General features: G+C 39.3%; 1 protein-coding gene across 4 annotated transcripts in view; it reads right to left on the bottom strand.

Annotated features, from left to right (window-relative positions):
* Positions 1-12,195, bottom strand: part of ARHGAP28 (Rho GTPase activating protein 28) — a 212,789-nt gene that overhangs the window by 34,443 nt on the left and 166,151 nt on the right. For all 4 annotated transcript variants that reach the window (XM_040432823.1, XM_040432821.1, XM_040432825.1 and 1 more), the window contains exons 4-7: positions 11,479-11,566; positions 8,696-8,838; positions 1,583-1,748; positions 1,410-1,501 (exon numbers count right to left, since the gene is read on the bottom strand). In XM_040432823.1, the coding sequence (XP_040288757.1) occupies positions 1,410-1,501; positions 1,583-1,748; positions 8,696-8,838; positions 11,479-11,566 (489 nt within the window). The remainder of the gene's footprint in view (positions 1-1,409; positions 1,502-1,582; positions 1,749-8,695; positions 8,839-11,478; positions 11,567-12,195) is intronic.

Here is a 12,195-nt window from a genome sequence, read left to right as displayed (position 1 = left end):
CCCCCATTTATTCAGGAGTGCACCAGTCCACCAGCTATTAAAATTGGTACACTAGGGGGAAAATGGCCTTTCAGGAGTTAAAATAAAAAATACCTCAACCACTTGCACATGCGGGGACACTCGCTTCTCACTAGATGCAGCAAGACCTGACACTCCCAGTGTGATAACGTCACATGGTCACTCTGGGAGCGTCAGGTCTTGCTGCATCCAGTGAAGACCTCAGGTGAGTATTTTTTTTTTTGTCGGCAATAATAAAAATAAAAAAACGGCGGCCCACTATGGGGGACATTATAAATGCTGATGGAAACTATGGGGGGCATTATTTATACTGCAGGAGTTGGGATTAAATTAAAAAAGCCAATGAAAATCATTCATTTTTAATGGCCTTTAAAAAATTATGCAAAATGGATGCAAATCTGTCATTAAACATGGACAGACAGAAAATGGATGCACAAATGGTTGAAAAATGGCCATAAAAATTTTTACAGTGTTTCTGTTTTTAACAGCTGTCATGTGCATGTAGTCTAAGAAAGTCCCCTTGTACTGCAGTGTTTAGAGGGTTAAAATGGGTAAATTGATCCAATGCTGGAATATGGAGTCTGCAAGAGGTAGGGTCCAGGGACTGTTTGTTTACATTTACTTCCTGCAGATTGATCTGTCTGCCCCTGTAGCTCTGGTTCTGGATGTCATGATATCTGGACCCCGTGACCCTGGTTCTGGAGGTGGTGTCTGGCCCCTCTGACTTAGCTCTGGAGATCATGTCTGGCCCCTGTGGCCTTAAAGCTCATGTCTGGCCCCTGTGGCCCAGGTTATGGAGGTCATGCCTGGCCCCAGTTTCTAGAGTTCATGTCTGGCCCTCATGGCCATGGTTCTGAAGGAGTGTGGCAGCAGTGGGCAAGTTCACACTTGACGGTTTTCCAGTTACCATGTACGTCATATGCATTAAGGAGATGTATGGAGCAAGCTCACCTGCTGAGCTCACTCTATATATAGCGGCTATGATGCTGATCCCGGTCATTAAACCCCTCAGATTCAGCTGTTAATACTGACCGCAGCATCTGTGGGGTTAAGCACAGGGTTACGAACTCACTTTTACTGTAAGTGGGTGGAGCTTAGCAGGAGGGTCTATGGCCATGCGCAGAAAATTGTACAGATATCAAGGGGAGCGCCCTACAATGCCTAGGACATCATGACTAAATACAACCCTGGAGAAGATGCTTCAACAAACTCTTTCAGTTTGTAACATCAAATAAATTTTTCTGTTTGTGTGTAAAAACCATACTCATGAGAGAAAAATACATTAACTATAGTTATGTTGGCACAGAGCAATTGAAAGCACAGAAAATAAAAGATTTGCTTTATATTGATGGTAAAATATAATCCCGCACCACTGTATACTGTATACTTACTTTTTGAAAGATCAAGGGGACCTTTGTACCAGGCACTTTCTTTTGATCATTTTCTAATAATGTTGTCAAAGGTACTCCGAAAAGGCCATTTTCTAAGCAAAGGCACAAAGCAAAATCATTACCGACTTGAAACCAAAGTTTTATTACAAGACACTGATGAGACGATATTTTACCTCTTCCTTTAACACGTAGAACTCTATTTCTCTTTAATTCAATCCCTAAAGCATCATAAAAGGCTGTTAATTCGATTAGGGAGAGATAACGTATTTTCTTCATGTCTTCAAGAGATAAATCTTCAACTTCAGTGAGCCCAAATCTGCTTTTCCAAACAATGAATTTCTGAAAGATAATGACAGGAATTTTCTGAATGGTTGACTTCCAAAGTAAAATTATACCCCGTGTATGAAAGCGGTTATTTTAAGATTTCATGCATGGATACATACGATATGTATAAATTGGTATAGCTGAACCTTCAACCTCAACTGAATGTGGTCTGAAATAATAATAATGTCTCTTACAAAGGTATTCTACATACACATGTCAGAAAAGAAAGCACAACTCAGAGCTGAAATATCCCAGCATTCTTTGCTTTCTCAATTTGGAGATATAAATTCTGGGCATGTACTGTAATGTAATGTAAGAAAGTAAATTGTCCCACTATATTATAGAAGCTCAGTTAAAGTGGTAATCTCATCACAAACATTTATGCCATATCCAAAATAAAGTTTGAGAACATTATTAGAAAATGACCAAAAGAAAGTGCCTGGTACAAAGGTGCCCTTGATCTCTCAAAAAGTAAGTATACAGTAAATATCCACAGGATATGCCATAAATGACTGATAGATGTGGTTCTCAATTCTGCAACCCACATCTATCTCCAGAATGGGATCCCTAACCCCCTCCCCATTCTGACTGCTGCTAGAGCCACCTAAAATGGCCATGCATGTGCTCCGTTCACTTTTCTAGGATATACCACAGATGCCTGTGATGAGGATAACACTTTAGATTGTGAGGGACATGTTTCTTAAAAAGCTAATTTTATAAAAAAAAAACTCAATGGAATTTGGTTGGTTGAAAACCCCAAAAAATGCAAATGATGGCACATTTACCAGTTCAGAAAAGTGCCAAGAAAGGGAGAATTAGTGGGATTGGTCTCCATCTTTGCAACAAATTTATAAAAGTTTAAAGTCATAAAATGGTTTAAACCAATTGTTTTTATTTAGGACAGACAAAATGTCCTAAAATTTAATAGGGATGTGCTTTAAATAAATTCAGAGCAAATAATTCAATAACACTTCAACTTTAGGGGCTGTTCATATCTAGTTTTTAAAGTATGTTTAACGTATACCTTAGATGTACAAGAAAAAGAGTATACAATTATATACAATCTTTCTGTATTTTTTTAATGTACAGTATACATTTAACAGATGTGCACACTGTATGTTTTAATATGTCTGTATAATTTTTGTTAGAAAAAAAGTGAAACTTTTCTTGTTTTAAATAAAGACTTGAAGATCTGAAGTAAGGACAAGTGAATCAATTCATTAGAATTGAAATTTGACCCAAATTTTCTTTAAAAATACAGAATTAGTAGAATTAGAACTTCTTTATATCTGTTTGGGTAGAATTTTTCCAGAAAGAGAGAGAAGAGAGATTTCTCAGGCATTTAAAGCACTTTTGATTTTAGAATTGATTCATACCTGAATCAAATTTCTTGGCTAATTCAGGTGAATCGAACCGAAACAAATCTTAGAAATTTGCTCATCTTTAATCTAAAGGCATCATCAATACAGATATGTTTAAAGGATGGAAAGGTAATCTCTTACTTTTCCATCGATCTCTCATTGATTACAAATCAAAAAGAAGTTTAGGTTTCTAATCTTTTTTTTTTTGGATGACAGAATAACGTGATATACTTTGCTATTTTGCCCTTTAAAAAAAAATATAAAAACATTAAAAGGACACTTCTGAATTATGTTTGCCTAATTATTGGAGGGTCAAGAGATACGCTTCAACATGTTTTTACTGTATTCCAATGTATACGTTCGACGTAAAGCAAAAACAAGAACAGCCGCTCAGACTGGTGTATGAAACATCATTCTTAAAAAAAAACTCCCCCATAAAAATTGTAGTTCTAATTGCATATTGTTGTCGAGATATAAAAAAAATAATGCTATAAAAGAGTTAATACAAATATATCATACAAATAATACAACATTTATCTCATACATGGTCCTACACTTCTAGTAGGAGATGTTGTAACCTGCCATTTAAATGTAATTTTATCTTTCTCTAACCATGTATACGGTCACTGAAGACAAATTGGACAGGAAGACACAAGAATGTTACAGTTGACTGCATTCTGAAGCACAATTATACATATAAACAGACGAGTCACATTATTATGACCACTTCCTACTCTTGACATCGGTAGTATGTAGCTCATGAAGAAAGTCACGTGTCGTCAGCTGGCTTGATAGGTACATAAGGTATGTGATAGGCTGTCTGCACACATATACCTTTTTGTTGTCATGGGTAAAAGGGTCGATTTATCAGACTTGCAAAAAGGGATTATTGGCTTTCGGGCAAAGGGTGGCAGTATTTCTGAAACTGTAAACACCAATATTTTTGGGGAGAAACCAATATCATCCGGATTTTCCCCTAATATATAACACAAATAACGGCCGATCCGGATAGAAAATAATACATATCTTTATTTGTACATAATACATAAAATACAGTGGGATGCGAAAGTTTGGGCAACCTTGTTAATCGTCATGATTTTCCTGTATAAATCGTTGGTTGTTACGATAAAAAATGTCAGTTAAATATATCATATAGGAGACATACACAGTGATATTTGAGAAGTGAAATGAAGTTTATTGGATTTACAGAAAGTGTGCTATAATTGTTTAAACAAAATTAGGCAGGTGCATAAATTTGGGCACCACAAAAAAGAAATGAAATCAATATTTAGTAGATCCTCCTTTTGCAGAAATTACAGCCTCTAAACGCTTTCTGTAGGTTCCAATGAGAGTCTGGATTCTGGTTGAAGGTATTTTGGACCATTCCTCTTTACAAAACATCTTTAGTTCATTCAGGTTTGATGGCTTCCGAGCATGGACAGCTCTCTTTAAGTCACACCACAGATTTTCAATTATATTCAGGTCTGGGGACTGAGATGGCCATTCCAGAAGGTTGTACTTGTTCCTCAGCATAAATGCCTTAGTGGATTTTGAGCAGTGTTTAGGGTCGTTGTCTTGTTGAAAGATCCAGCCCCGGCGCAGCTTCAGCTTTGTCACTGATTCCTGGACATTGGTCTCCAGAATCTGCTGATACTGAGTGGAATCCATGCGTCCCTCAACTTTGACAAGATTCCCAGTCCCTGCACTGGCCACACAGCCCCACAGCATGATGGAACCACCACCATATTTTACTGTAGGTAGCAGGTGTTTTTCTTGGAATGCTGTGTTCTTTTTCCTCCATGCATAACGCCCCTTGTTATGGCCAAATAACTCAATTTTAGTTTCATCAGTCCAAAGCACCTTATTCCAAAATGAAGCTGGCTTGTCCAAATGTGCTTTAGCCCACCTCAAGCGGCACTTTTTGTGCTGTGGGCGGAGAAAAGGCTTCCTCTGCATCACTCTCGCATACAGCATCTCCTTGTGTAAAGTGCGCCGAATGGTTGAACGATGCACAGTGACTCCATCTGCAGCAAGATGATGTTGTAGGTCTTTGGTGCTGGTCTGTGGGTTGACTCTGACTGTTCTCACCATTCGTCGCTTCTGTCTATCCGAGATTTTTCTTGGTCTGCCACTTCGAGCCTTAACTTGAACTGAGCCTGTGGTCTTCCATTTCCTCAATATGTTCCTAACTGTGGAAACAGACAGCTGAAATCTCTGAGACAGCTTTCTGTATCCTTCCCCTAAACCATGATGGTGAACAATCTTTGTCTTCAGGTCATTTGAGAGTTGAGACCCCCATGTTGCTACTCTTCAGAGAAAATTAAAAGAGGAGGGAAACTTACAATTGACCCCCTTAAATACTCTTTCTCATAATTGGATTCACCTGTGTATGTAGGTCAGGGGTCACTGAGCTTACCAAGCCAATTTGAGTTCCAATAATTAGTTCTAAAGGTTTTGGAATCAATAAAATGACAACAGTGCCCAAATTTATGCACCTGCCTAATTTTGTTTAAACAATTATAGCATACTTTCTGTAAATCCAATAAACTTCATTTCACTTCTCAAATATCACTGTGTGTGTCTCCTATATGATATATTTAACTGACACTTTTTATCGTAACAACCAACGATTTATACAGGAAAATCATGACGATTAACAAGGTTGCCCAAACTTTTGCATCCCACTGTATAGTTAAAATCAGTTGGAGGTGCAAATACACATGAGGCTGAAATTGCCACACAGGAGATAACAAACAGTATAGCGCCAGAGTGTAACTCAGTCCTACATAGATAGGGGTATGAGGTCACCGCATGGAATGCATAAGATCATTGCATAGAGTATCAAATTCCAAACTGCAGATGGATAATCCCAACCTCAAAGATCCTCTGTATCTCCCACGTCCCAACGCGCGTTTCACTCAATGCTTCATCAGGGGGTAGTGCTCTAGTGCACTACCCCCTGATGAAGCATTAAGCGAATCGCGCTCTTGTGAATAAGCGACATGGAAACTGTAGAGCACCACGTGCCACTGATGTGAGAATTGAACATTGGCTAACAAACTGCGTGAGGACGGACCAACAAGCTACAGTGGAGCAGCTCACCGCCACAATGAATCAGGGGGGTTCCAGACGTGTTTCTTAAAAACCAGTTCAGCAAAACTTACTGCATATGGGGCTCTAAAACAGACTGATGTTTACTGCACCTTTACTAGCAAAGTTGCATCGGCAGAAAAGGCCTCAATTTTCGCGACAGTATGAGAATTGAACCTCTGCTGATTGGCAAAGGTTTGCATTCTCCCATGAGTCACATTTTCTGCTTTATTGAATGGATGGACGCTGCCATGTCAGGCCAGAAACATCAGAGAACAAACACTGTGCAACCATTACTGGAACCACACAAGCTGGTGTGGCAGTGTTATGGTCTGGGGAATGTTTTCTTGACATTCTTTGGGCCCACTCTACCAAATCACATAGACCACACATGCAATATAACAAAACATCACTTTATTGAAACACAATGTAACAATGACAATAAACACATATATAAAATCATGCAGATGAGTACTGTGATAGAGAACCCACTTGGCCAGTAAAGTGGATCCAATATTAGATAAAGTGACCAGTGCAAAATGGCAAGAACCAGGAATTACTGTAGGGAAAACAACTCAGACTACCAATTAAGTAAAAAGTTGAACCAACATAAGTTGGCCCATACGGGTATCAAAATTCAAATAGTGATCAATACAGTCTACTGGTGCAGCCATAATAAATGCATAAATACAAAAATAGACATAAATTGATGCATCATACTAACCCGGGAGGAAGGGGGGGGGGGGGGGGAAGCAGTTTCCCTGGTGTGCGTTTTGCCTCACCAAGCTTTTTCTAAGGAAGCTATTTGTAGAGCTCAAAGACAGGATTGTGTGGAGACACAGAAATAGAGAAGGGTAGAAAAAACTTCTGTTGCACTGAAAGTTCCCATGAGTATGGTGACCTCAAAAAATCTTAAATGGAAGAAGCTTGCAACAACATGAACTCTTCCAAGAGCTAGCCGCCCCACCAGACTACATAATTGGCAGAGAAGGCCCATGGTAAGAGAGGTGACCCATAATCCAATGGGTCACTCTGTTGGAGCTCCAAACATCCTGTGTGCAGATGGGAGAAACTTCCAGAAGGTCAACTATTACTGCAGCACTTCAACAAATCTGAACTTTATAGTAGAATGGCCAGTAAGAAGCCTCTCCTCAGCAAAAGACACATGGAAGCCTGTCTGGAGTTTGCAAAAAAGCACCCAAAGGACTCTCAGACTGTGAGAAACAAAATTTTCTGGTCTAATGAAAGGAAGATTGAACTTTTGGCACTGCTTATCACTAATAAATTCTCTACAGTGAAGTATGATTATGGCAGCATCAAGCTGTAAGAGTGTTCTTCAGCGACTGTGACATGAAAATGTGATCAAGAATGCAATGGACCTCAGGAGGGGCAGATTGGGAACATAAAGCGGCCCTGGGAAAAAAAAAACTAAAAGTGGTCCTATGTTTATTCACACAGTGGTTTCATGATCCAGTTGCCCAATATTTTACATCGAAAAGAAATAACATAAATCCTTGACCGTATGTTTCGGTCTGAATAGACCTTTTTCAGCAGTCACATATTATCTGTAGCACATGTGCAGCGGGTGACTGGGTGATACATCCAGCGCCCAGCCACCCGCCGCACATGTGCTACAGATAATATGTGACAGATGAAGGTCTATTCAGACCGAAACGTACGGTCAAGGATTTATGTTATTTCTTTACAATGTAAAATATTGGGCAACTGGATCATGAAACCACTGTGTGAATAAATATGTTCTTTTGAAACGCAAAACCTAGCAATCTGTGTGCCTCAAGTTCCTTTACATAGATTGTGGCTAAATCTAGCCCTTGACGGGCACCAGAAGAAAAAATTGAGCGCGGTTCTCCATTTCTCCACAACAAATTCACAGAAGGCGGGGCAATACAGGCAGGCGGCATCAGCAATATCATAGCACAAAAATACTGTCCCATCAGAACCATATACCACAGTGCAGAACAATATATTGCCCCAAAAGCCTAACCCTAACCACACAGCCAAGACAACACAGGCTTAGGGACAACTCTGGAAATGTACTTGAGTGGCCCAACCAGAGCTCTGATTTCCAGCCAATTGAATATGTCTGGAGAGGCATGAAAATAGCTGTCCGCCAATGGTCCCCATTCAACCTCACAGAGCTTGTGAGGATCTGCAGAGAAGAATGGCACAAAGTCCCTAAATCCAGGAGTGCATAACCAAGAAGATTGGAGGCTGTAATCACTGCCAAAGGTGCTTCAACTAAGTACTGATGGTCTGAATACTTCTGCAAGATTTTAGTTTTTTCTTTTCTATAAATTAATAAATATTTTGAACATTCTGTTTTCAGTTTCTCATTATGGAGTATTGAGTGCAGAATGATGTGGAAAAACTTACATGTTTTTTATTTTAGCACAAGGCTGCAACATGACAAAAGGGTCATAAGACTTTCTGAATGCATTATGTATAACCAATATTCTCATCACATGTGCCCATAAATGAAATTGCACTTACAGGTAAAATACAGTCATCCTTTTTAATTTTTTGGTTCGTCTGTTTCTCTTTATCATTTATAACGATGGACTCTGAGAATGACACCTCAAAAGACAGTTCTTCTGCTACCGCAGGGTTAATTTTTTCTAAAGTGCAGCTGTTAGCTAAAACACAAAGAGAGAGTTTGGAAATTATACTGAATTATCATTCAATCATATATCCCTTCTTTGATGATAAGACTGATGGACACAAGTAACTATACACCAAACTCCTACCATGTACTAAGAAGATTTAAAGGGAACCTGTCACCATGAAATGCAGTGCAATCTGCAGGCAGCATGTTACAGAGCAGGAGGAGCTGAGCAGATTGATAGTTTTGTGGAAAAGATTCAGTAAAATTTGTATACATTTAAGTCTCTGCTCTTTCTGATTTCATTATTCATAGGCAGTGGCGTAAATAGAGAAGTAAGGGCCCCATAGCAAGGATCAAACCAGGCTTCCCAACACAGGACAGAAGGGTTTCTGCCTAAACTCTTTTCAATGACCCTTGGGCCATTTTTCCACTGCCTCATTTGCTAAAAGTTGTTCCTTTAGAGCAGGCATTCTCAACCTGTGGCCCTCCACACTTAATGTTTTTACAATGTCTCTGATGGGTTGTTTTTGTTTTTTTCAGCCTAATGATGGCTTGCTTCACTAATAGTAACAGCTCTTTGGATCTCATCTTGAGAGTTGACAGCAACAGATTCCAAACGCAAATAGCACACTTGAAATAAACTCTGGACCTTTTATCTGCTCATTGTAATTGGGATAATGAGGGAATAACACACACCTGGCCATGGAACAGCTGAGAAGCCAATTGTCCCATTACTTTTGGTCCCTTAACAAGTGGGAGGCACATATGCAAACTGTTGTAATTCCTACACCGTTCACCTGATTTGGATGTAAATACCCTCAAATTCAGGCTGACAGTCTGCAGTTAAAGCACATCTTGTTCTTTTCATTGTTTCAAATGCATTGTGGTGGTGTATAGAGCCAAAAATGTTAGAATTGTGTTGATGTCCCAATATTTCTGGACCTGACTGTATGTATATATATATATATATATATCAGCCTAGCTATTATGCTCTCCCCTACCTTACATGGGCATGTGTGGTGCCATGGTGTATCTAGGGGGGGGGGGCTCTCATTTAGGAATTCCTTTGATTTCTTTGTCTGTACAGATCCTGAGCCTCAGGGGGCCAGTTGGCAGTCATCTGTTACAGTCTGAGTGCATGCATTCCGTCACACACACAACATGATGTCATATCCCTGAGCCTTAGGTTGAGGAGGGGGAGGTGGGCTGCTATGGGCTTATATTAGCCCAAGCCAGGACAAAGGCTCTCTCTCTCTTGGGCTCATCATCACAAACAGAGGAAGGACACACATGGAAGAGTGGACCTGAGTTGAGCCAAGCAGCCCCAAGAGAGAATCGACCCCTGCAAGATGAGCATCAGCGAGAATCTTTCCTTGGGAACGAGCAATTAACCTCTGGATGGCTGAGTAACCCTACCCTATATCACCAACGCATTAACCCCTGCATTACCTTCCCTACACTATACCACCAACAAACCCTTTCCCTATTAACCCCTGAATATTCCATTGCCACCAATTACCCCTACATTAACCCTTTCACCCCTGCCATAGCCCACAGCTACCCCTGCATTACCTTATATCACCAACAATATACATTATGCCCTGCAATATCCCCATATCCCTCCATTCTGCCCAAATAGCCAGACCCCTGCATTACCCTATACTACCAACGCATTGCCACTAATCCCTGCAATATTACCTTGTGTTAACCCTTTCACCAACCCTGAGTTAATCTTTTTCCCTACCTAGCCACCAACCCTGCATTAACCCTTGCAGGACCACTCCTGTAACTCCTGATTGTGTTTAACCTCTTGCTATCCCGTAGGGATAGTTTATAGCCAGGTGGGTGGGTGCTGCTACTGTGTGTATGTAAGTGTGATATTTTGATAGTTTGTGGGGTGGAATTGTAACTGGGAGTGTGCTGTGTTAGTGTAGTTAGGTTTAGCTGTGTTATAGTGCTGTTAGTATACTGCTGTTCGCGTCTATATGTATATATTTATATAACTATTGATATATATATATATATATATATATAGCATAAATATAAGCAAATGTAGAATTGTTATTGTTAATAAATACCTTATTGTTTAAAATACAGTTTATAGTCTTTTGTAATCGCTGTAACACAGTGCACGTAGTTCAGGAAATAGGTATAGCAATGGGTAGTTTGTATATATAGTATAAATAGGCGGAGTCATGAATAGGCGACTCACGACTATTTATGAATATTAATTATTAATATTAAAAAAATATTAATAATCAACATTCCCTTTTACAATCACTGATAACACCTATCCTGTGTAAAGCTATCACTCACTGACAGCTATCTCTGTATACACACGTACACAGAAAATGCTATCAATTACTGATAAAACCTCTCCCATGTACAACTATCAGTGACTGACAATTATCTTTGTATACACAATTACACAGAGAATGCAATCAGTCACTGACAACACCTCCCCTGTGTGTAGTGAAGTCAGAAAAAGGAGAGATTATATTGGATAAATTACACGTTTTACAGAATTTTTTCCCACAAAACCATATATCATCCTGCTCAGCTCCTCCTGCTCTATAAGAATGTGTCTGCAGATTGTACTGCATTTCATTGTGACAGGTCCTGTTTAAAGTAGTGCGATTTAATGAAAGACTAATTACAAGAACAAACTTACAAGGGATAGGTTTCCTTATGGGTTTTTTCATGGGCATCTGAATCCCATTCGTTGCAAGAGGGGACACGGGTATAGCTTCAAATGTGGGCTGCAAAAACATGAGAAACAAATATTATTAATTAGAGTAAAACAATCTACAACATTCTAAGACTTATTGACTTAAATAAAATAAACCCTATGGTCCCTGTTATTCCATATGGCTGAGAATCACTGCTTGTCTGCCATTTCCAATGAAACTGCGGACAACTTGACATACAGGGCGAGATTTATCAAAACTGGTGTAAAGGAAAACAGGCTTAGTTGCCCATAGCAACCAATCATAGCAACCAATCATAGCAACCAGCAACCGTCATTTTCCAAAAAGAGCTTTGAAAAATATTGGAATCTGATTGGTTGCTATGGGCAACTAAGCCAGTTTTCCTTTACACCAGTTTTGATAAATCTCCCCCATACTCTTCATGGTAACCATTGAAGACTTTTAGAGGTAAATACATGTATATACAGCTGCAAGAAAAAGTATGTGAACCCTTTGGAATGATATGGATTTCTGCACAAATTGGTCATAAAATGTGATCTGATCTTGATCTAAGTCACAACAATAGACAATCACAGTCTGCTTAAACTAATAACACACAAGGAATTAAATGTTACCATGTTTTTATTGAACACACCATGTAAACATTCACAGTGCAGGTGGAAAAAGTATGCAAGTGGTTA

The sequence above is a fragment of the Bufo bufo genome, chromosome 5 (assembly GCF_905171765.1).
Source record: "Bufo bufo chromosome 5, aBufBuf1.1, whole genome shotgun sequence".
In the NCBI taxonomy this organism is placed as follows: Eukaryota; Metazoa; Chordata; class Amphibia; order Anura; family Bufonidae; genus Bufo; species Bufo bufo.
This window is presented reverse-complemented; position numbering and strand designations above follow the sequence as displayed.